At 51.0% G+C, this 23662-nt stretch overlaps 3 protein-coding genes across 7 annotated transcripts; 2 read left to right on the forward strand and 1 right to left on the reverse strand.

The window, feature by feature from the left end:
* The first annotated feature begins 20 nt into the window (after positions 1-20).
* Positions 21-4178, forward strand: MRPL24 (mitochondrial ribosomal protein L24). 3 transcript variants are annotated; one of them, XM_036443078.2, is made up of 6 exons: positions 21-159; positions 2577-2819; positions 2899-2994; positions 3418-3521; positions 3730-3860; positions 3956-4178. In XM_036443078.2, the coding sequence occupies exons 2-6, from the start codon at positions 2637-2639 to the stop codon at positions 4090-4092; spliced, it is 651 nt and encodes a 216-aa protein (XP_036298971.1). In that variant the 5' UTR covers positions 21-159; positions 2577-2636; the 3' UTR covers positions 4093-4178. The 3 variants fall into 3 exon arrangements, with proteins under 3 accessions (XP_036298971.1, XP_036298973.1, XP_036298975.1); XM_036443080.2 differs by lacking the exon at positions 21-159 and adding an exon at positions 323-441; XM_036443082.1 differs by lacking the exons at positions 21-159; positions 2577-2819 and adding an exon at positions 2314-2360 and having other exon boundaries at positions 2865-2994.
* Positions 4179-4719: 541 nt separating this feature from the next.
* METTL25B (methyltransferase like 25B) lies at positions 4720-11208 on the reverse strand. 2 transcript variants are annotated; one of them, XM_045583267.1, is made up of 9 exons: positions 11083-11208; positions 10574-10783; positions 8773-8897; positions 8428-8620; positions 7877-7939; positions 7451-7594; positions 6156-6640; positions 5310-5494; positions 4720-5019 (listed from the first exon to the last, which is right to left on the reverse strand). In XM_045583267.1, exons 2-9 carry the CDS (start codon positions 10682-10684, stop codon positions 4892-4894), a joined length of 1434 nt encoding a protein of 477 aa, XP_045439223.1. In that variant the 5' UTR covers positions 10685-10783; positions 11083-11208; the 3' UTR covers positions 4720-4891. The 2 variants fall into 2 exon arrangements, with proteins under 2 accessions (XP_045439223.1, XP_036298960.1); XM_036443067.2 differs by having other exon boundaries at positions 4720-5050.
* Positions 11203-17824, forward strand: ISG20L2 (interferon stimulated exonuclease gene 20 like 2). 2 transcript variants are annotated; one of them, XM_036443075.2, is made up of 5 exons: positions 11203-11316; positions 11902-12748; positions 15310-15510; positions 16365-16912; positions 17407-17824. In XM_036443075.2, exons 2-4 carry the CDS (start codon positions 12017-12019, stop codon positions 16476-16478), a joined length of 1047 nt encoding a protein of 348 aa, XP_036298968.1. In that variant the 5' UTR covers positions 11203-11316; positions 11902-12016; the 3' UTR covers positions 16479-16912; positions 17407-17824. The 2 variants fall into 2 exon arrangements, with proteins under 2 accessions (XP_036298968.1, XP_036298967.1); XM_036443074.2 differs by lacking the exon at positions 11203-11316 and adding an exon at positions 11319-11373 and having other exon boundaries at positions 11900-12748.
* The last annotated feature ends 5838 nt before the right edge of the window (positions 17825-23662 follow it).

Here is a 23662-nt window from a genome sequence, read left to right on the forward strand (position 1 = left end):
TGATTCAGCGGACTACAACTCCCAGCATGCAGAGAGGCTAGGTGGCTTGAACTTTCGCTCTACGGTAAGACTACATTTCCCAGAAAGCCGAGGGACGGGCGGGCGGGACTTGGGGCCCCACGTGCAAGCGGAAGGGCCGTGGTGCCACGGGGAGTGGAGGTGAGGCCGGCGCAGCTTGGGGGAGGTTGTCAGCCTTGGGCTCGTGGGGGAGGTGGGTGCGGTAAAGGCCTTCCTTTTCCCGGGCTGCTGCTCAGTGGTGTCGTCTGGATTTGCTCTGCACCGGAAGCTTGGAGCGGGCGGGTGCTGCGGCTGCTGGGACATCGCCCGCACTGGGATGGGCTGGCGGGAAAGCCTTTGGAGCTAGGGCCTGAAGGGCAGACGGTCCACCAGGCACTGCCTTGCACGGCGCTTTGCTGTGAAAGGGGCTCCAGCCACGCCAGGGTATGGAGGGGGAAAATGGAAAGGATCCGAGAGGGGGGTGGGGGCTCGCTTTTGGGATCTCCTCCCAGAGCTTCAGATTTAGAATGGCTGAGGCTAAAGGACTAATGCAGGAGTCGTGGGTAAAACTACACATGATTAAGAAATGCAAACGTTATGGCAAGGAACAGATGGAAAGTAACAACCCTCCCAAACTGTTCCTCTCCCCCAAAACTTGAGTTATTTCCTAATTCCTTCCAATAAATATTTATCCCTGTACGGGAATATATGTATATATTTTTTAAGTTACCCAAAAGGGATAATACTATTTACATTATAAGTACTAAAATAATTTGACACCAACAACCCTGTGACGTTTTATGGGTGATGAAACTGAGGCTCAGAAGTTAAGTTGCCTTGGGTCACAGAATAAGATGATGGTGAAAGTAGGAACTAGAATCTAGATCATCCAGAGATGTGGATGCCATGACAGTGCACTGTATTTGTACCTGGAGGCGAGGCTTCATTCTTAGCTCTAAAACAAGATTAATGCTACCTCCTTTCTTAAATGATACGATACAGGAAAGCACTTAGCATGGCACCTGGCAGGTAGCAAATGCTCAATAAATAGAAGCACTTAGCCCAGACCGGTTTGGCTCAGTGGATGGAGCGTTGGCCTGAGGACTCAAGGGTCCCAGGTTTGATTCCAGTCAAGGGCATGTGCCTTGGTTGAGGGCACATCCCCAGTAGGGGGTATGCAAGAGTTTCTCTCTCGCCGAAACCGGTTTAGCTCAGTGGTAGAGCGTCGGTCTGCGGACTGAAAGGTCCCGGGTTCGATTCCGGTCAGGGGCATGTACATTGGTTGCGGGCACATCCCCAGTAAGGCGTGTGCAAGAGGCAGCTGGTCGATGTTTCTCTCTCATCGACGTTTCTGGTTCTCTATCTCTCTCCCTTCCTCTCTGTAAAAAAATCAATAAAATGTATTTTTTTTAAAAAAGTTTCTCTCTCATCGATGTTTCTCTCTCTATCCCTCTCCCTTCCTCTCTGTAAAAAATCAATAAAATATATTTAAAAAACAGAAGCACTTATTTTTGCCTTCAGTTCACCACCATGTTGATTTAGTTCATCATCTAAAGTTGGGAAGCTTACAGTATATAGTTGGGAAATTTAGGACACAAGAGTCTGGCTCTGGGTCCTTTTCTTTTAGAAAAGAAGCTGTCTTAGGAGTAGTCTTTTCCTGACCGAAGATAGGAATTGGAAGTAATGTAGGAACATTTTAATAACAGTTTTTACCTCTGTTCCCTGTTTGTTAGTTGTACTTGAATAACTGCCTGTTTTTTTGGCCTTATGCTAGTGTTTTGTTCCATTACCTGTTTTCTTTCAATCCTGCTGTTCGTGTACTTAGTAACTTAAAATATATATATATAATTGACTTTTTTTTTTTTTTACAGAGAGGAAGGGAGAGAGAAACATTGATCAGCTGCCTCCTGCACACTCCCCCCCACCCGGGGACATGCCCGCAACCAAGGCACATGCCCCTAAGCAGAATTGAACCTGGGACCCTTCAGTCCATAGGCCGACACTCTATCCACTGAGCCAAACCAGTCAGGGCTAAAATATATTTTTATTGATTTCGGAGAGCAAGAGAGAGAAACATCAATGATGAGAGAGAGTCATGTGTCAATTGCCTCCTGCACGCCCCACTCTAGGGATCCAGTCCACAACCCGGGCAAGTGCCCTTGGCTAGAATCGAACCTGGGACCCTTCAGTCCCCAGGCCGACACTATCTTCTGAGCCAAACCAGCTAGGGGTTAATAACTTTTTATTGAGTACCTACTATTAATATGTGCCAAGCTCTACTGAGATCTGTTGAATTCAGGGGTGAGCTAGATAATATGATTCCTGGCCTCAATGAACTTTTTGGGCTTTGAAGTCAGATGTGTGTGGGTTTGAATGCTGATTCTCCTGCATAGTAGCTTTACAACCATGGGCAGGTCAGTTAACCTCCCTGGATCTATTTCCTCATCTGTGGAATGAAGGTAATACTCTGTGGGGCATTCAGCGAGATGAGGTCCATTGAGCAATGGAGTAAATACTTACAAAAAATCCCTTCCTTTGCTTCTTTGTCCCCTTGTTTCCGTCCACCTGTCTACTCCTAGAGCTGACTAGGAAGGTTCTGGGTCTTTCCCTGGCCAGGGGACTTCTCACAGCCTCCAGCCATGCGTCTCTCAGCCCTGTTGGCCTTGGCATCCAAGGTCACTTTGCCCCCCCACTACCGCCATGGGATGAGCCGCCCAGGCACCATGGCAGCCAAGAGGAGGAACCCCCCCGGGAGCAGGCGGCCCCCCGTGGTGGTGGAACCCATTTCTGACGAAGACTGGCATCTGTTCTGTGGGGACAGGGTGAGGACCTCGGGAGAGGTGGATGGGGGGGGGGGGCAGGGACAGGATCTTCCTCCCTGACCCTCGTGTCTTGCCGCAGGTGGAGATTCTAGAAGGCAAGGATGCCGGGAAGCAAGGCAAAGTGGTTCAAGTCATCCGGGAGCGCAACTGGGTGGTCCTGGAGGGGCTGAATACGGTGAGTGAGGAGAGGGGTGTGGGTGCTCAGGAAGCCTGGCCCGTCTCCCTGTCAGTGAGAGCAGCACAGGGTCTGGTGCTCGCCGAGGGCACCGGGAGCCTGCTGAGCCTTTTTTTTTTTTTTTTATAAACATATTTTATTGATTTTTTACAGAGAGGAAGAGGAGGGATAGAGAGTTAGAAACATCGATGAGAATCATCGATCAGCTGCCTCTTGCACACCCCCTACTGGCAACCATATGCCGCAACCAAGGCACATGCCCTTGAACCTGGGACCCTTCAGTCCGCAGGCCGACGCTCTATCCACTGAGCCAAACCGGTTTCGGCTGAGCCTTGTTTTTCCGCGTGGACTGGATGCACAGAGCTGCAGTAGGCAGGTTGCTTTCATTCCCTTTGGTTTCTGATGACCCCCTCTCTTGGACAGCATTACCGCTATATCGGCAGGACTGCGGATTTCCGAGGAACCATGATCCCTAGCGAAGCACCCTTGCTCCACAACCAGGTCAAACTCGTGGATCCTGTGGACAGGCAAGCATGTGGGGTTCTGGTCTGATGGTTTCCCTTTGTGTGGATGGTGGTTTGGATGCTCTTGTGGGACATGACCCTAGGCAATCCCCGTACAGAGGCAGCAGTGGAACCAGAGGGCGGCCTCAGTGTTTGCAGCCACTGAATGTTAGGTTTCAGAGTAGCGGGAAGCCCTGGCTCCCAGGCCAGGCTCACCTCTTCCATCCACTAGGAAACCCACTGAGGTGGAGTGGAGGTTCACCGAGGCAGGCGAGCGGGTCCGCGTCTCCACAAGATCAGGAAGAATTATCCCCAAACCGGAATTTCCCAGAGCAGATGGCATCATCCCTGAGACATGGATTGGTGAGGCTGGTGACGGACCGGAGGAGGGGGGGAGGGGAGATAAAAGTGGGAATAGAAGATGTTAAGACCTCCCACTTATCTTCCTTCCTCGATAGATGGCCCTAAAGACACGTCAGTGGAAGATGCCCTGGAAAGGACCTACGTGCCCCGGCTGAAGACCCTGGAAGAAGAGGTGATGGAGGCCATGGGGATCCAGGAGACTCGGAGGCACAAGAAAGTCTATTGGTATTGAACCTGGGGGACTTCTCCCCCTCCGAGTCCTCGCCTTGAGGCCGGGCCACATCCTCTTCAGACATCAATAAAGAGCCCTGGTTCCTCTCTCTGCGCAGCTGCTGTCTCTGGCTCCCCTCACCCCATGTACCTGTTTCGGGGACTGAAGGAAGAGGGCGTCTGTCTTAGTGTTACTGTGGAATCTGGAGGGGACGTTAGTACCCTAAGGTGGCCTTCCCAAGGGGCAGGGCTTACAGAGGCCAAAGGGAGAGAGGTCCCTCCAATGGAGACCTCTGAGCAACCGGAGATGCCGCCTGCTCTGGAGGGCAGAGGAGCGGGGGGTGAGATCTGATGATTGCACCTCTGCAGGATCTAAGTAGGGAAGATGCACATGTCCTTTTCTATACTTAGTGGAAGTGGAAGGGAAATAAATATTGTAATTCTTTTTTAGTAATCCTCACCTGAGGATATTTTTTCCTTTGATTGAGTGTGGGGGCGGGGACACACACACATTGATATAAGAGAGACACATCAATTGATTGTTTCTCACAAGCACCGAGGCAGGAGATTGAACCTGCAACCCAGTTACGTGCCCTTGACCCTTTGGTGCGCGGACCAACACTAACCACTAAGCAACACTAGCCAGGGCAAGATTTAATTTTTTTAATAAGTTAAAAATAAGTTTATACATAATATTACAAATATAACACATGGAAGGAGGGTACGAAACTGGTCTGTGGGATACCATGATTCCGGGAGGATGCAGGATGCTGCCTCTGGGTAGAGTGCAGACTGCTGCCCACCGTGGCACCTGGGCGGGTTCAGATGGAGTCCAAGATGCGCCTTTCCTCAGCGGGCATCAGCGTCTTCCGTCTCCAGGACAGAGAAGGCCGGGCCCAGCGGCCTCTTGGTAGCCACCAACACCAGGTTTCTGGGAGAGAGTTCCGGGCTGAAGATGGGCAGGAGCTCAGAATGGAAGCCTGGGAGAAAGGCAGGACTACTACTAAGAAGGGCAGAAGTGAAGCCCACTCAGCGCCCCTTCGTGCGGAGGCTGCAGGCAGGCACTGCCCTTCCCCGCGGGGGCTCCCAGAGACTGAGGAGACCGGTTCTCCACCGGAACACCCGTGCCTGAGGTGCCGACTTGGGAGAAGGCAGTCCTCAGTGCTGCCTGGGGCCTGAAGGAGGAACCCCAAGACCCAGCCCCCCTGGCCCTGGGTCCCCACTGTAGGCCACCCTCACCCTGCTCCTGGAGGTACAGCAGCCGGTCCAGCAGAATCAGCGTCTCCACCAGTGGGGCCAGCAGCAGGGCCAGGCTGTAGAAGGCGACTACGCGGTTCTCCTGGGCCTGCTGGGCCTCCAGAGCAGCCCGGCTCAGCGGCAGCTGGGGGTCCAGCCCCACCCGCTGCAGCCCCCTCTGGACGTACCTGTGGGTCAGCCACACAGCACTCAGCTGGCTTTAGAGCCTCCTCCTCCCACTCAAACTGTCCACTCCTGCTTTATTCCAACTCTGCTTGATTTGCTACCCCAATTTCTATTTTCCTTTTTGTTGTTAATTGATTTTAGAGGAAGGAAGGGGAAACATGTGACAGATACATTGATTGATTGCCTCCCATACTCAGCACGACTGGGTGGGGATCAAACCTGCAAACTGCGCATGTGCCCCGACCGGACCAGGCCCAGGGCCTGCTTTCCGCAGCCCTGCGGCATATCCCGGTGCACGGGACGACCCTCCAACCTACCGAGCCACACCATCCAGGCAGGGCCTCATTTCCACTTTAAAATGTTTCTCTGGCTACGAGTTGTCTATCCAGTAACAAATGGATCCAAAAATGTATTTTCAGCCAGACCTGTCCAATTACTTAGCCATATTCCTAAGATTTAAGAGTCTTGATAGTCTACTGGTAAAAGAATGACAACTCCCTTTTAAAGGAATGCTGAGAAGCTGCCCCAGTCAGAACTCCATCCCTCCCCGGCAGCATTCGCTTCACTAGGACTTGCTAACAAGCGGGGTCGGGGTCGTGGGAGGGGAATCGGACCTCCAGCAGGCTCCCAACTCCCCCTCCCCCCAACCTCCTCCAGCCTCACTCTTCAATCTTGAGCTCGTGGGCCCTGGGGATCCCCTGCACGCCTGGCCGGCGGAGCTGGGGCTGGACGTGCCGGATGACGGTCTCCAGGGCTGCGCGGTAGCAGTGTGTGCGGAGGCCAGGGCCTGCTTCCTGCAGCCGCTCAGCGTAGTCCTCCAGGGCATGGCAGGCCCCCTCCCGCAGCCGGTAGGACAGTTCGCAGCCGGGCAGCGCGGCCACGCACCGGCTCAGCGGGTACCCGCCGGGGTCGCTGAGCTTCATGTAGCAGCAGCCCACGGAGGCCAGGGCCGCCACCTCAGGGCAGGACGAGAAATGCCTCAGCAAGGCCACACTCAGGTCCCCACACGCATGGAGCCCCGTCAGCAGCAAGCGGGCCTCGCTCCGAGGGGAGGTCTCCAGCGGGAGCAGAACCTCCTCACACAGGGTCCCGGGATCTACCCACTGAACCACATGGTGCGGGGAGCGGGGAGAGTGCGTTTGCACCACCTGCGGAGGGAGAAAAGGACAAGGCAGCTGGGAAGCCTGTTTGCTGTCCCCACGCCGCCTCAGGCTGCAGGAGCGGCCTGGCCTCTGTGCTCCCTCCGGAGGAAGGAGACGAGAAGCAGCTGGGGCACGGGGGAGAGCTAGACCTTGAACCAGAAGGGGTTAATGATGGATCTGTCATAACGGCCAATTTTTCATGTCTGAGTCCCAATTTCCTCTTGTAATGAGTCTAATACCCGACTGGCCACTGCACGGGTGGTTGTGAGACGGCCGGACCCTGCGGAAAGCACTTTGGGCCAGAGAGAGCCTCTAAGATGCGGAGAGGCTGTGGCGAAGGGAAACCCGGGGGAGGGGGAGCGGAGACAGGGACCACATCATCTCAAGCTGAAACACTTGAAAGAGGGAATCTAGCCAGGCAGACCCCGCCGCTGCAGTAAGGGCAGGTGTGGTTCAGGGTTCCGGTTCAGGGTTCGGGTTCTGGAGAAGGCCGCACACAAATGAAGAGAGACTAGGAAAGTATTAATTTGGCGATATTGGGGGCCTGGCGGGAGCCCACCTCTAGTGGGAGGACTACCGCCTTGCTATCCCTTTTATTAAGGTTATGGGAGACACCCATATCCTTTAGGCAGGAAATTCCAACAATCGCCAATCAGCAAGAATTTCCAGAAGAGTAACAGGTGGAGGCTGCTCTAACTACCAAAGTCTCCACTGAGCAATGATTAGCTCCGACCTTTCAGAGCGATGAGGGAGGACCGGCCTCCCGGCACATCTCTGTATTAGTGACAACGACCGGTTTCCAGCAGGCAGGCCTACCTGCGGGTTCCTCTTCTCCTCTTTCTCCAGAGCCTGCAGGACCTCCCGGTCCAGGTGCTGGGCTCTCTGCACCAGCCTCTGGTCCCCTTCGATGCTCTTCACCCTCAGCCCTAGCCCCAGAGACATGAAGCGGGAGAGATGGCCCTGGAGTCGTGAGAGGGAGGGTAGAGAAAGCCCTGCTCAGTGCTCTGATCTGCTGTCACCTCTTCCAGGGGCCTAGACACCTGGTTCCAGGCGCCCTGGAGGCTTAACTTCTACCCTGTTTACTTCTGTCACTCCTTGTGCCTGCCCCCCTGGGGCTGGACCTGACCGCCTGCTGCCTTCCAGCTGTTCTATCCCCACAACTCAAACCTCCAACACCCTCCACACACACACAACAACAACAACAACAACAAAAATAAGAACGTTAGGGTCTGTCTGGCTCACCTGGCCTGAGCCCACATCCACAACCTGGGTGCAGCCTGTAAGGTCACTCAGCTTTCTCACCAACTGAAAGAGAAGGGAGCAAAGGTCTCTTGGCCGTTGGTTCTCGATTCCCAGGACCGTCAGCCATAACGAGGGTGGGGAAGGTTAAGCCGGCAGAGGAAGAGGGGTAGTGGGTGCCATGGGAGATGGGAGATAGGAAAACTGGAAGAGGGATGCTGACTCTGGGCTCAGGCTGCTGTCCTCACTCCTCTAAGGTCAGTGATTCAGCCTCCCCAAGAGCAAAAGGAGCCCCTCTGTGAAGCCAGGCACAGATTAGGGAGGTATGAACACAGGGATAAAACAGTGACTCAGACAAGGCTACCAAGCAACCCAGCAAAAGGATGAAAAACAAAACAAAACCCCACAAATCCCCCAAACCAGCATCCGGCTAGGATTTTGGCATGCCTGCCAAGGAAGGGACGGCAGGTCACAGAAGGCGCCCACATCTCTCTAACCCGCTGGCTTCAGGCCCCAGGCTCCGGACCCTGCCTACGCCCCAGGCACGGCCTCACCTCGCCCAGCCGCCGGATCTCATGCTGCTTCTTGGGCCGGACGTGTTTTCGGAACGGAGCCTTCAGTCGGGAGCTCTGGCTCGGGTTCTCCCGGAACTCGGAGGGGGTCTGAAACTTAGGTGTCCGGGTGAAGGCCAAGGCACGGGCTGTGGACTTCAGGGCCAGCAGGGTGAGTGGCCACACGGACCTGTACCTGAGACAGCCCGGCCCAGAACCCCAGTGAACAGTCCCATTGTGTCCTGGGGGCACCCGTTTACAACCCAGGAGTCCCCTGGGAGACCCTCTGAGCGGTGACTGAGGGGTTCAGGGCCACGTCCCCCAGCAGAGGGCCCCCCTTGCCCATACCTGACCACGTCCCCTTCCCCAGGCATCCCCAGCAGCAGAGTGGCCAGCTGTGGTGGGTCCAGTCCATCCAAGGCTTCCTGCCATGAGCGAGGGAGTGTGCCCCACAGGCTGTCTGTAAAGAACTCCTGCAGAAGGGGAGAAGCAATCACAGGCTACTCATTCCTGTTCCCATTCTCTCCCAACCCCACTCTCAACGCAGGCCACTGGCTGCAACCAGCAGGCACCTACCACTCATCCGAGTCACCCCTTCTCTAAAGCCCGCTCCAGCCCCCCACTCCTTCCTCAGAGCCCAGACTGCACTCCGAGCACACCTCTGCTTTTAGCACCGTCCCACTTATTTGTCTGCTTTCTCCACTCAACTGCATGAAGAACCTCATGCAGGGATGGCGATTCTCACAATCCCATCCGTAACACCCAGTGACCAACAGGCGGCGTTAGCATGTTACCATTCAGTAACATACTAGTACATATGTCAGACCCGTGATATGCCAGAATGTATTTCTATTCACTCACTTGTTGAACACAAATTCTGGAGTTTTGGGTATGCACCACGTAAAAGGAAGGAAGGGAAGGAAGGAAGGAAGGAAGGAAGGAAGGAAGGAAGGAAGGAAGGAAGGAAGGAAGGAAGGAAGGAAGGAAGGAAGAAAGGAAGGAAGGAAGGAAGAAAAGAAAAATATCCTTGGGTGAGGATAAAAAGAAAGAAATCAGGCCGCTGGAGGTACAGTATAGCGAATGTGGGAGAATGAAATGCGATAGGATTCAGACAGCAGGGGATAGATCCCGTAGGGCTTCACATGCATGACAGATATTGGTAGAGAGTTAGGATTTCATCAAATCACCTAGGGAGCAAGGACTGCCATGATCAGACTTTTTTAAAAAATATATATTTTATTGATTTTTTTTAGAGAGAGGAAGAGAGAGGAATAGAGAGTTAGAAACATCGATGAGAGAGAATCATCGATCAGCCACCTCTTGCACCCCCCCCACTGGGGATGTGCCCCCAACCAAGGCACATGCCCCTGACCGGAATCCAACCCGGGACCCTTCAGTCCACAGGTCAATGCTCTATCCACTGAGCCAAACCGGTTTCGGCAGACTTTTCTTTAAAGAGATTAACATGGCTGCTTGTGAAGAGTTGATTATGGAGGGGCTGAAGTAAACAGAGATTAATTAGGACGCAGTCCAGGAGAGGAGATGGTGGGCTGGCCCAGGACCATAGCAATGAAAAGAAGACAAATGGGTGAATTCTTACAGGTGGAGCCCACAGGCATTGTTGAAGGATGGGACTATAGATCAGCAAAGGAAAGAGCTGAATCAAGATTGGAATAGGGGCAGAGCGATTCAGTGGATGCTGGTGACACTGATACAGCATCTCATTTATTCTTCACAAAGACACTCCTAACAGGAGTCCCTTTTACAGCGGGGCTAGGAGGAATTCTCATGTCACACCTATGTAAGTTAACACAGTAAGGGGGAGGGGGGGGGCAGGATTCCAAAGCTTAAATTGTCCATTACATTACAAAGCCAGGAATTGATTCAAAGCGTGGATGAATGAACTTGTGTTCTGGGAATGCCTCACCTGTTCCTAGGACAGTTTAATGAAGCTGCAGCATGCGTTTTATTACTATGAACTTGGAAAAATAATCTAGATAGTGGAAATATTAATGTTTGTGTCATCTGCAAAAAAGAAAAAGGGGGAAGAATCTCCCCAGTTTTAGCCCCTTCAGAATCCTCTCCCTGTCGTGGGCACCGAGCCCAGCACGCCACCAGGAGCACCCCGTCCCCGAGCCCGTGGCCTCACAATGATGTAGGCGTCCAGGAGGGGCCGGTAGAGAGACAGGACACGCGTGAGATCCACAGCCAGCTGCCTCCGCTCCTCCAGAGAGAGGCCCCGGGCGGAGACACCTGGCATCGGGGTCCAGTCGGCGACGCCAGGAGCGAGAACGCGGCGAGGAGGGAAGCGGGGTCAGCACCACGCGGACCCAGGACCGGACCCGGGCTGGGCTCAGCTCTGCAGGCGGGAGGAGGAGAAAAGCGCTCTTCTCCTTTCCGTGGGCCGGAAACGCTCCTTCCCCGGGTCCCAGGAGGAGGCTTAAAGCCCGAGGTGTCGTCCTGACATCACAGGTCGCGTCGTTCACAGCGCAGGAGACAAGCGGGGTGGGATGCCCGACTGTGACGCCACAGAGGCGGGCCGCGGCGCCCAGGCCCCGCCCACCCGAGCACTTCCCGCCCATCCCGGAAGTGGGGCTCGGGGCCCTAGCGCGCGGCCGTCGCCGTCGGTCTCGGCCGCCCCACACCTCCGAGTTGTACCTCCGCGGGGCTAGAGGGGTCCGGAGCGCACCCCGCCCTCGCCGCGCTGCCGCTGCTCTCGCACCCGGACTGCCTGACCTCGCCCCCAGCGGCCGGGGTCCCACGACCTCCGGCACGTTCCACCCCGCGCGCCCGCCCGCCGGCCCGCCTGCCTGCCGGACCCGGGCTCTCCGCCAGCGCCCATTTCCGTTTCCGGTTCCTAGCGTTTCCGTTCTTAGTGGGCACGTCTGGGAGGTAGGTCGGTGGTGATGGTGAGGAACGGGCTTCTTGACCGCCAGAGTGTGCTCGCCGGCCTCGGCCTCAAGTCCCCCCCTCCCCCACTCCCCAGTTGCTGTGTGTTGTTGGTAAACGGTCCTTTCTTGGGAGAAGAACGTGGGTGAGAAGCACGTGGAGGTGGCCTCCGCCCGGAAACGGGGCAAAGGAGTGCCCGGAGGTACACCTGTTCGTGGGACCGGCGCTGGGGATGCCTGGCAGATCTAGATGTCATCTCCGCCGCACTCATCACTGGTTTCGAGTGTGCTTAGACGCCCTCCCTGGGCCGGTGTAGAGCCCACCTATTCTGGCTTTCCGGACTCGGAAAGAGAATCCAGCTGGTTGGCCCTCCAACCCCCTCTATTTACAAGCGGGACAGATCTAAAGAGGGGGATATGACTGGTGAATTATGGGCTTGTCTCAGACAGAGTCCTTCCGTCACTTCACATTATAGATTTGTTCCCCCTCTTATCTGATTGCTCTTATTTCCTACATTGAATCCTATGGAGATGGGTCTTACTGTCCCAGGCCTTTGGGATCTGTTATCAGATTCGCTTTCTTCCCCAGGGCATCCTTCCAACCTTCAGATGCTGGCCTGTGGGATTCAGCAGAGGATGAGTCCTCTGTCCTTTCATTGGTGAGCCACTCTTCGCAACTGCTCTCCTAGCCAATCACCATCCTCATGTCTACCTTACTCCTCAACCTGGATTTTGGCGAACCTCCCCCGAAAAAGACTTCGGAAGGGAATGCCAAGCACCAAAAATTTGTCAGGAGGCGGCGGTTCTTAGAAAGGAGAGGCCTTCTCAATAAGAAAAAACAGCCCCCTAACAATGTGCCCAAGGGGCACTCAGAACCCGCAGAGAAAGGGGTCACTCAGGTGGGTGGCACCTGGGACTTTTCTCCCCTTCCAAAGAAGAAGAAGGCTGCAGACTCGAGCCGTGGGTCCGAGCCAACCCTGGACAAGAAAGCGTCTGTGCCTTGGCTGACCCCTGCCCCTTCACAGAAGACTGGTTCTGTTGTGGCAAAAGCAGATTTGCTGGAGGAGTTCCAGAGCTCCCTTCCAGAGACTAAGAGCCCCCCAACTCGCCCTCAGAAGAAGGACCCCCAGAAGAACCCTATTCAGAAGAATACACCCCATGACTCCACCCTGGCTCCCTCAGAGAACAAATGCTCTGGAGCATCCCACAAGACACCAAGGAAGATGGTGGCGATTGACTGTGAGATGGTGGGCACCGGACCCAAGGGCCATGTGAGCTCCTTGGCTCGATGTAGCATCGTCAACTACCACGGGGATGTGCTCTATGATGAGTACGTCCTCCCGCCCTGTCCCATTGTGGACTACCGCACCAGATGGAGTGGTATCCGCAAGCAGCACATGGTGAACGCTACGCCCTTCAAGATCGCTCGGGGCCAGGTGAGAGTCATGGGGCGCAATGAGAGCAGCCAGGTGGGCGGGCAGGGGTCCAGGGAAGTGTGGGCTGTGTTGGTGGTAGGAGAAGGCAGAATGTTTACGGAACGAGCTGGCGATTATTTGTGTAACTGGAACAGGTAGCCTGCAGCGAAGGGGATAAAAGACACAGGGTTGATGTGTCAGATTTTTAATTTCTCCCGTTGAGCACACCTGCTCATTGTAGCTCAGTGCTGGGGGGGACTGGGAGCACAACTCATGAACAGGAGAGGAAGGTGAACCAGGGGAGGCCTGCAGAGGGCGCCCTCGGTCCACCGCTTTGTAATTTCAGCTTCACATTCTTGGCTTCTAGACAGCCTCCTCGGTTCCAATGATTGCTTATATGCCAAAACAGTCCGTTGGAGGAAGCTTATCAGAGGTGAAACAGTGAAGATTTTTTTTCAAACTATAAGGGAAAGTTTAGTTAAGAATTCATGGAGGTGAAGAAGTGAGTGTTAGAAGAAATGGGCTCAGAAAACAAGTAAGTTCTGAGTGTGCTCCCAGGAGGGGAGAGCCCCTAGTCTTCAGAACGACCTTGAAGAACATCCTCTTCATTAGGGGCACAGCTGAACAAAGGCTTGGGAGAGGCAGGAGGTGGGGTGGGTCTGAGACAGCAAACCCACTCAGCTTTAACAAGGGCTATGTGTTGAAGTTCATGCGAAGTAAAGGTGTTGGTGGACAATAAACTGGAGGTGAAATCAAGAGCAACTAAATACTTAGTTGATTACACTACACCTGGTTTTCATCATGAATCGCTTCCCAGTGCCCAAGCTAGCTGGGTCTGAGGCTAAGGTCTGGCCCCTCTCAAGAGGGAGGCTATGCACTGATTTTTTTTGGACTATTGCTCTTGCTCACAACCTATTTGGAACTCTGTTTTGGAATGGCCTTCAGAGCCCATGGCATAGTTTTTGGTTGTCCTCACTGGTAGTATGTCATACTTTAGGATCTTGGAGTCATGGGAAGCTATTTGGTTTCAAGTCTGGTGTGGATAAGTTTTCTGAACAGATGGTAAATACCCTTTGGTTATGAGCAGGAGGAGCTATACCACAGTGAAACTGACTTTCTGTTAAAACAGCACAAGCAAAGCTGAAACCGGTTTGGCTCAGTGGATAGAGCGTCGGCCTGCGGACTGAAAGGTCCCAGGTTCGATTCCGGTCAAGGGCATGCACCTTGGTTGAGGGCACATCCCCAGTAGGGGGTTTGCAAGAGGCAGCTGATGGATGATTCTCATCGATGTTTCTAGCTCTCTAACCAGGAGGTCCCTAGTTCAATTGTAGATCGGGGCACACGCCCAGATTGCAGCCGGCTCCTCAGCTGGGAACTGAGGAGCCAATTGATGTCTCTCTCAGCGATGTTTCTAGCTCTCTATCCCTCTCCCTTCCTCTCTAAAAAGAAATAATAATTAAATAATAATAAAACATTCAAAACAAAATAGCCCAGGCCTGGGTCTCCCACATCCCTCTACAACCTTAGTCTATAAGTGATTCTTTTAAAAAAATATATATATTGTTTTTATTAATTTGAGAGAGAGAGAGAGGAAGGGAGAGAGAAACATCTATTATTCTCATATGCATCCCAACTGGGGACCAAACCCACAATCTGGGCAGGTGCTCTGACCTGGAATTGAACCAGTGACCTTTCCACACACCGAATGATGCTGAACCATCTGAGCCACACTGACTAGGGCGATAAGTGATTCTTAATCTTTTATGGTTTGTACACCTTTTGAGAATATGATGAAAGCCATAGTCTCTCCCTGCAAAAAACTGTGTGTGTGTGTGTGTGTGTGTGTGTGTGTAATTTGGGGCTTCTGTCACCTCCCTGGAGCCCATCGTTGACTCCCTTTATCCCAGCCTCTGCCTAAAGTCAGCATAATGATAATGTTTAAAGAACTTCAAGTAGCAAGCCAGCACTGAACTATATAGTTACATAAACATCTTGAATGTGAGTGTGATTTAAGACTGTAGCAAGTTAATCTATCATTGGAGTGGAAATTGGTGAGAAGGCAAGGAGCCGCTGACGATGTAAGTCCAAAAAGGGTAACACTGAGAAATACCTACTTTCAGGGAAGGGGGGTTCGGGGACTGGGTGAAAGAGGTGAAGGGATTAAGAAACACAAATTGGCAGTTATAAACCAGTCATGAGGATATAAAGTACAGCTAAGGGAATGTAGTTAATGATATTGTGATAACTGTGATGCCAGGTGGATACTGGAAATACCAGGCAGAACACCTTGTAAAGTATATGATTGTCTAACCACTATGCTTTCATTTGAAACCAATACAAAATAGTATTAAAAATAAACTGTAATTGAAAAATAAAAATAATACACACACACACACCTACTTTTACCTTGTGGGGAGAAGGTAGATTTTATGTGAAAGAAAGCTTGTGGGAGAGGGCATTTCAAGGAGGAAGGAGGTGGGCACTTAATGGAAAGAATCTGAAAGGACCTAGGACCACGATGGACTTTTAGGATGCAGGGCTGCGCCTGAGTCCCACTTACCACCTCTTCCTGCCGATTTCAGATCTTGAAGATACTCACAGGGAAGATAGTGGTGGGACATGCCATCCACAATGACTTCAAAGCCCTTCAGTACTTTCACCCCAAGTCTCTCACCCGCGACACCTCCCACATCCCTCCTCTCAACCGGAAGGCGGACTGCCCGGAGAATGCGACCATGTCTCTGAAGTACCTCACAAAGAAGCTGCTGAACCGGGACATCCAGGTAACATCTCCCCAAAGGCTGCCAGGCCCCTGGGTTGCGCACTGGGGGGCCCTGTCTTACTGCCTCTCCAGGCTCTGAGCCCAGAATCCCTTCGTAGAGAAATCCAGGCAGGCTGCCCTTACAGGAAGAGCTTTGGGCTAAGAAGCCCATTGATCTCTCCATGTGTACCTAAGGATAATAATTCCTGTTCGCTACCAGTGTTCCAAATTGTACTTGAGAAAGGAAAAAAACAACAACAACAACCGTAAGTGGGTGTAAAACCCTAAGAAACTAGGAAAGCAGGTAATGGTGATGGTCTAAAGACCTCAGCGTGGATGCAAGGACCTCTGAGCTATTTCACATCTTTGACCTTCAAGAAAGGGGTGACCTGCCTGGTAAGAGGGTATAGACGTGTCAGAGAGAGTTAAGGAACTGGGGGAAATGGAAGACTTAGAAGGCCTGGCTATGATCTAGATGCCTTGTCTCTACAGATTAGAAGAATATGGCGTTCACATGTTGCCAGAGAAAGGATTGAGGCAGGTAATAGCAGACTTCCTAGGAGTTGAACCTTTGAAATTAAATAAGGAGTAGTGTCCTACCATAGTTCTACCTTTGCAGTCTACTAGCTCTACAGAAACAACTGCTTATATAAGGGATTAGGAGGAGCTGGTAGGGAAGGGGAGGAAAACAACACTTTTAAAAAAATCTTTATTGTTGAAAGTATTGCATATGGCCCCTTCCCCCCCCCCCCCCATTGCCCTCTCCAACTCTCTGCCCTGCAAGCCTTCACCACCCCATTGTCTGTGTGTATGGGTTATGCATATAAAACAGCACTTGCTTATAGCCCAGTGCTTTTCTCTTCCTCCGTCATTCAGGCTGGAAAAAGTGGGCATTCCTCTGTGGAAGACGCTCAGGCCACCATGGAGCTGTACAAGTTGGTTGAAGTTGAGTGGGAACAGTACCTGGCCCAGAATTCCCCTAAAGATTAGCAGCAGTGGGGACAGCGGCGATGAAAGGAGAAATGGCAGTGGACCAGTGGACGGCGCTACCCGCTCCGCACCTTTGGAAGCTAAAGTTGTTGGGGGGAGAGAGGCTCTACCCCAGACTTAATATCCACTGAAATCTCACCTCAGGTGTTGTGTTCTGTGTCCGGCTAAGTATCCCATGGAAGGAGGACGTTTCCATGCCAGCCCTCTACTGTTTACCTCTTAAATGGTGCTAACCACAGGCCCCCACCTGCTTTGTTCTACTTTCAAGGGCAGGGCATACTGGGAAATTTAGTCTCCCAAACTGCCTTGTCCAAGGGTGTTGTATGCCTTTTGTTCTCAAGTGGTTAACAGCACCCCTTTTCCTCTCAGAAGTATCCTCGTTGGATGATAAATTATATAATCACATTACATATCAGAGTCTACATCTAGTTTGTGTCAGGATATTGCCTGCTTTTTGTTTTTTGGGGGGTTTTTTTGTTTGTTTTTTAATATACTTTATTGATTTTTTTACAGAGAGGAAGGGAGAGAGATAGAGAGCCAGAAACATCGATGAGAGTCATCAATCAGCTGCCTCCTGCACGCCCCCTACTGGGGATGTGCCCGCAACCAATGTACATGCCCTTGACCAGAATCGAACCCGGGACCCCTCAGTCTGCAGGCAAATGCTCTATCCACTGAGCCAAATCCGTTTCGGCTGTTTTTTTTTTTGTTTTGTTTTGTTTTGTTTTTTGTTTAATATATTTTATTGATGTTATTACAGAGAGGAAGGGAGAGGGATAGAGAGTAACATTGATGAGAGAGAGAGACATCAATCAGCTGCCTCCTGCGTGCCCCCTACTGGGGATGTGCCCACAACCAAGGTACATGCCCTTGACTAGAATCTAATCTTAGACCCTTCAGACACTATCCACTGAGCCAAAACGATCAGGGCAGGATATTGCCTGCTTATCCCACCCTGACTTCCAGAGAAGCCATCCTTGGTGAGGTTTAGTACGTAGGATTACAAGGCAGAAGTAAGAGTGTGACTTGGAAGTCAACTTTTATGATTTAGGAAAGCTATCTCTTCCCTAAAGCATGAGAGGATTTATTTAACTTAGATCCCATTTGGTAGGTTAAAAGATTTAAAATGTTTAAATGGTCTTAGTCCTTTTTTTAAAATTTTCTGTCAAAGGTAAAAATTTTATTTTTTATTTTTAAATATATTTTTTATTGGATAATATTACAGATATCTCCTATTTCTCCCCTTACCCCATCCTCTAAAAGTTTTTAGTCTTTTACTTTTCTAAACCAAGCCTCTAAAAACTCAGATTATTCCCTTGATAAATATTTTTCCTGATAAATTTTAATAATGGAAAAACAGTTATGTGGTGTTCTGTTTTTTGTTTTGTTTTTTTAGGAAGGGAGAGAGAAAAAAACATCAAAGTGAGAAACATCCATCAGTTGCCTTTTGTATGAACCTTAACCAAAGATTGAACCCACAACCTGGAACTGGGAATCAAACCTGCCATCTTTTGTCGTACGGGACAACACTAACCCACTGAGCAACCCAGCCAGGGTGTGGTGATTTCTTATTAACTTTACATTAAACTTTTGTCACGGGTCTTGTAGGACTATAATTCTGTAAGGGGGTTCAAGCTCTCTGGGTGGCACTAAGTAGGCCCGTGTTTGCTGGAAATCATGGGGAAGCACTGGCCAGCCTTTTGTGTAACCCATGTGCTCTGGCACCTTGTCCTCACCCTTACCACATGTCAAGGACTACACCTCAAATCACACCCCAAGCCATTAGAGAACCTTTCGTGGAGTCCTGTGACCAGGAAAGTGGCTTGGAGAATGGGCACATGGCAGTGATGGGGCAAGAGAGGAACCGTGCTTGGTGATGTCAGCCTGGTTGCTCCTGCTAGCTCTTCCTTGGTAGTTCACACCCTCATTTTGGGAAGGTGAGTCACTGTCTTAGGAAATGCAGGCTCCGTATATACACCAGTACTTGTGCCCTCCTGAGTGGCTGGTTTGGCTCCAGGGACCAGAGTCACGGTCATGGCTGCTTGTAGCAAGGAATTTGCGGCCGCACAGACTCGACATGATCTTGTCACGCCCTTGCTTCAGGATCTGCTTGCACAGGCAGCTGAGTTCTGAGCAAGTTGGTTCCTGCTGAGCCCAACACGAAATGTCCATGACACCTTATAAAGAGGTGCCAAGTGTCCTATACGTTGGGAAAGCCACACCCCAAACGGAATCCACGTGAAAGCACATTACATTGTGATCAGTAAACTAGGAAATTCTCATTTGAGATCAGTTTTTAGAGTGCCTGTTGGCTGGAACAAACCTGCCTTTGTGTGTATCTTAGTAAAGTAGCAACTGGCTTGTATGCTTCATCCTCTCACCCCATGTTCTGAAGGTCCCTGGTGTCTGTCTAAGGTTGGGATGAGCTCAGTCTTACTTTGTTCACCAGGAAGGACCTGGGGGGACTAAAGGACCTTACAACCATTTCCTCACTTTTCTGTCTGGTCAGAGCCCAGCTTGCCCTGCAGAGTGCCTGGAGATGTCCTGTCCTTCAGTCCTCTTCCCTCTCCAGCTCTCTGTCCCCAGGATCCTGGCTTCAACTGGGAATAGAAGAGCCGCATTGCAGAATGCTGCCTCAGTCTCTGTCAACAAGTCCTGTTGGGCAGAGTGACCACATGCATGATAAAACACAAGCCCTTCTGATATTCTCTTCATGGCATAATGATGTTTTCTAATGCTAAGAGGTCCCCTACTGCAGGTGAGCATGGGAAAGGGCAAAGATTGAGAACTGTATATGCCAAACATAAACTTAATAGCCTAAAGCTATTAGTGGTTCTCAAAATAGGAAGGGGGCCCTGGCTGGTTAGTTCAATCAGAGCACTGTCCTAACACACTAAGGTTGCAGGTTCCCAGGTTAGGCACACAGGAATCAACCAATAAATGCCATGGGTAGGTGGAATGGCAGGTCGAAGTTTTTCCCTCTATCTCTAAAATTAATTTTTTTTAAAAAGTTCAGATGATAGCCCTGTTTATCCACCTTAAAGAACCAGGGGTCTAGTGAAGGCTCCAAGGAGGAATCATTTAATTCCTAGTTTAACAGATAATTACAGCTGACAATAGGAAAGATCAACAGTTGTGAAATTATGAACTTGCCCTAAGGCATATTAGCCCAAGTGCAAGTTTAGAGAAGAGTATCTGTGTATGCAATATGCCAGGTACATCAATGAATACCCTGTATCTACAGTCTGTGTCTTATTCACAAAGCACTTTCATTTACCTATGTAAGTCTACCAAACAGCTGTGTCATCATAAAAAACATACAAACCTGTAGAGACTAGGAGATTATTTGAGCCAAATAGACAAATTCCAGGAAGCAAAATCTCAATAAATTGAGAAAATGCTCCTAAGAATGTCAATTTTACAGCTTGCTTTATTTTTTAAAATATATTTTATTTTTTACAGAGAGGAAGAGAGAGGGATAGAGTTAGAAACATCAATGAGAGAGAAACATGGATCAGATGTCTCCTGCACACCCCCCACCGGGGATGTGCCTGCAACCAAGGTACATGTCCTTGACCAGAATCGAACCTGGGACCCTTCAGTTCGCAGACTGACGCTCTATCCACTGAGCCAAACTGGCCAGGGCTTTACAGCTTATTTTATACATTAGAACCAAAGGAGGAGACATAAGGGCTGGGGGTTTACAGGAAATTCATTATAGATAGAAAGGAGAAAGCAAAGGGGAGGGGATCTCTGAGATTATATAAAAAATAAAACTTTTACATTGGTGGGTAGAAGATTTACAGCACATGGAGATTGTACACAGGGGAACAAGAACGGTGAGGGATTCTGTAGGATGCTCTGTTGAGGCAGGTATCCCTGAGATCTGGAAAAGGAGATTGACACTCCAAGGATATGTTATCTTAGATGCAAAAAGACGACAGATGGGTTCATTTAAGACTGACCTTGTCGCCTTGGCTGGTGTGGCTCGGTTGGTTGGGTGTTGACCCATGCACTGTAGTTCGATTCCAGGTCAGGGCACATGTCGAGCTTTTGCTGGCTCCATCCCCAGTCAAGGCATGCAAGAGGCAGCCAATTGATGTTTAACTCTCATATCGATGTTTTTCTAAAAATCGATTTAAAAAAAATAAAAGATTGACCTTTGTCAACGAAGCTACAGTCCTAGGATGTGACTACCGCCATGACTAGCTTTTGGTTAGGAATTTTTATGTTCAGACTACCCTGTGTGGTTACTTTTGGTCTCTTAAGTGATAAGCCCCTTCTCTCCCCGCCAATTGCAGACCTCCCTGAGCTTGTCAGGTTTAGTGTATGGCCCCCTTTTCACCCACAGCTATATAGAGTAACAGCAAGTTACCTGTTTGACATTGGGTTTTAAGTTTGATTTTACCCCTTGCTAAATTTGTGACATTGTCACTTTGCTTCTTGGAGCCTAATGGTTCTAGCTTCAAAATCCTGGGTTTCTTTTTTATTTTTATTTTTATTTTATTTTTTTAATTGATTTCAGAGAGGAAAGGAAGAGGAGAGGGAGAAACATCAATGATGAGAGAGAATCATTGATCATCTGCCTCCTGCATGCCCCCCACTGAGGATCGAGCCAGCTACCCTGGCATGTGCCCTTGACTGGAATCGAACCCAGGACCCTTCAGTCCACAGGCCAATACTCTATCCACTGAGCCAAACCAGCTAGGGTCTGGATTCTTTTCTAACCCTTCATGTTTAACTGATGATTGGCAACTCTTTATTGATTGCTTCTCTGTGCCAGGCACAGTGCTAACCCCTTTAGGTTCATTTTCCCATTCTCTGTAAGAGAGGGGGTGGCATTCTAATTTAACAGCTGAGTAAACCAAGGATGACAAAAGGTAAGAAATCTTCCCCAGGCCAAAGAGCTGGAGGTTGGTGGTGCTGGCACTCAGACCTGTCAAGTTTGCCAGTCTGAAGCCTCTGCTATTAACCACGCCCTACTCTGCTATTAACACATCCAGGTGGCATCTGGTGAGACTTGGAATCCTTCCACTCAGATTTTTATGAAGTACCTGCTATGTGCCAGGCATTTTGCTAGGCACTAAGGGGCATAGCATTATCTTTGCCCCCAAGTTGCTTACAGCAACATGAGAAGAAACAGGTCCTGCCCACGTTCACTGAGAGATTTGAAGCAAAGAAGTGATAGGATCAAATCTGTGTATTAGGAAGATGATGCTGGCAGCAGTCAAATGGAAACTGGATTGAAGAAGGGCCAGGAAATGAGTTCTTGTTTGACTAATTTGGATGAGCAATGACGGAAGCCTGAACCAATGAAGTGGGAAGATGCATGTGAGCATCACTGAGGAGGTAGAATCAACAGGCCTCGGAGATGAGGGCAGGAGGACGAAAGGTAGACTTGATATTTTTGAATTACAGTGAACAGGCAACCATGGGGTCATTCACCACAACAGAATACGGCAGGCCGAAGAGCAGGTTTTCAAAGAAGAAGAATTGGGGATTGATTGGGGTGACTCTAAGCTGCAGAGAGCCAAAGAGAGAGCCAGCCAGCAGCTGGAATCCAGCCTGGAACGTAGCAGAGGCAGAAGGTTCTCTAATCGGGGGCAGGTTAATTTTACACACGAAGGTGACCTTTGATGTGGTTGGTCCTGAGCCAATGTTTAAACCAGAGTTGAAATCTTTGGTCTTTCAACTCCCAACCAAGTTCTTGTACACACTGGCTTCACAAAGAGTGCTCAGGGAGTGCCCGTGTGCCCCAACGTGTGCTTGGGGATGGAGACCTGCTGGGTTGCATGCTCTTTGGTTATCAAGGCAGTAACTGGATAGGTAAGTGACAGGTAGTGGCACTGCAGAGGGGAGGGGTCGAGGGAAGCCAGGCCTCACTCCCCAGTACCACCCCCCCTCCCGCACCAGCCCTTGGCATTTGTGAATTCCTACGTGGACCAATCTCTGCCCTTCCATCACTGAACTGCGCTGACTTACTGCTCTTGTTTCTTTCTTTAATATGTATGGCTTCTGGCCTTCTTTAGGGACACCATCAACTCTGCTTTCTTTGAAAGAATATATATAACACATAGGATTTTGAGAGGCAGGGCGTGGGGGGAGAGAAAGTGTTTTTAAGAATTTGGTGTGGAAAAGCAAGCATACCTTAATTCTCTTCCGGGCTCAACCAAATTCCATTCTGTAATGTTTAAGAGCAAAGCTTTGGAATCAGACAGACTTGCACAGTGTGGGCTCAGCCACGCCTCTCCTCTCCCGGGCCTGGGCACTGAGGGCTGGGCTCTGCGCCTGTGACCTGACCCTCAGCAGCTCCTGTGACCTGACCCTCAGCAGCTCCTGTGACCTGACCCTCAGCAGCTCCTGTGACCTGACCCTCTGCAGCGCCTGTGACCTGACCATCAGCAGTGCCAGGAACCCAACTTGTCTGGCATCCCTCAGCCAGAGGCAACTTCCCCAAAGGCCAGGCCCTTCATTTCCTACCACCCGTGGAATCCTGTTTGGTGGCCTCTTTGGAAAGATTCCATGAGCGGGATCCAAACCAGAGCCCAAGGAGGAAGAAGGCAGATGCCCTTGCTCTGGGAGCTGGGCCCACACCCAGGACCCACAGGGAGGCAGAGGCAGAGGCAGAGAATCCAGCCTGACAGCTTGAGACTTGAGGCCGGGCTGACAGAGGGGTGAGGAAGCTTTCCTGAAGGAGAGGAGGTGGAGCTGGGGTAGGAGCAAAGGGGCCCCGGGCCAGGGGAAGGTAGAGTATTCTGGAGGCTTCCTCAGAGGCTAGAACTGAAGGCCCCCAACCCACTTCTGCACACTCTCCACTCCAAGGCAGGGACTGACTCTCCCAGCTGTGGAATCAACTCCCTGAGTCTCCTGGAAGCTGGCCCCAAGGGGTCAGGGAGCATATGCATCATATATGGCAGACGGGGCCCATAGAGACCATGATGCCCACAGGCAGTGAGGAGGGCCCAGCCCAGAGAGGATGCTTCCCTATAGGTTGTGAGCTCAGTGGGAAGAGGAACTAACTAAAAACCCAGATCATCTGGAAACCTGTGGCTGACAGCCCCAGAGCTTTGAGCTTTAGGAGGTGTGAAACCATGGCCAGGAGGTTGGCAACTGTGAGGTCCAGGAGCTGCTGTCTCCTTTGATCCCCCAGGGACATGTCCCTACGGATTCCCTGGTGCCAGCGC

This window comes from Pipistrellus kuhlii, unplaced genomic scaffold (genome assembly GCF_014108245.1).
Source record: "Pipistrellus kuhlii isolate mPipKuh1 unplaced genomic scaffold, mPipKuh1.p scaffold_m20_p_18, whole genome shotgun sequence".
Classification (NCBI taxonomy): Eukaryota; Metazoa; Chordata; class Mammalia; order Chiroptera; family Vespertilionidae; genus Pipistrellus; species Pipistrellus kuhlii.

What these genes read in the sequence shown, in the direction of transcription:
- MRPL24 (XM_036443078.2), top strand. Translation starts at nt 2,637, where the DNA reads ATGCGTCTCTCAGCCCTGTTGGCCTTGGCATCCAAGGTCACTTTGCCC. An exon ending in TCCTGGAGGGGCTGAATACG is followed by an intron (nt 2,995 to 3,417) that starts GTGAGTGAGGAG and finishes TCTCTTGGACAG; the next exon opens with CATTACCGCTATATCGGCAG. An exon ending in CATCCCTGAGACATGGATTG is followed by an intron (nt 3,861 to 3,955) that starts GTGAGGCTGGTG and finishes CTTCCTCGATAG; the next exon opens with ATGGCCCTAAAGACACGTCA.
- METTL25B (XM_036443067.2), bottom strand. Translation starts at nt 10,684, where the DNA reads ATGCCAGGTGTCTCCGCCCGGGGCCTCTCTCTGGAGGAGCGGAGGCAG. An exon ending in TCCTGGACGCCTACATCATT is followed by an intron (nt 8,898 to 10,573) that starts GTGAGGCCACGG and finishes CCCCTTCTGCAG; the next exon opens with GAGTTCTTTACAGACAGCCT. An exon ending in TGGATGTGGGCTCAGGCCAG is followed by an intron (nt 7,595 to 7,876) that starts GTGAGCCAGACA and finishes TCACGACTCCAG; the next exon opens with GGCCATCTCTCCCGCTTCAT.
- ISG20L2 (XM_036443075.2), top strand. Translation starts at nt 12,017, where the DNA reads ATGTCTACCTTACTCCTCAACCTGGATTTTGGCGAACCTCCCCCGAAA. An exon ending in TCAAGATCGCTCGGGGCCAG is followed by an intron (nt 12,749 to 15,309) that starts GTGAGAGTCATG and finishes TGCCGATTTCAG; the next exon opens with ATCTTGAAGATACTCACAGG. An exon ending in TGCTGAACCGGGACATCCAG is followed by an intron (nt 15,511 to 16,364) that starts GTAACATCTCCC and finishes TCCGTCATTCAG; the next exon opens with GCTGGAAAAAGTGGGCATTC.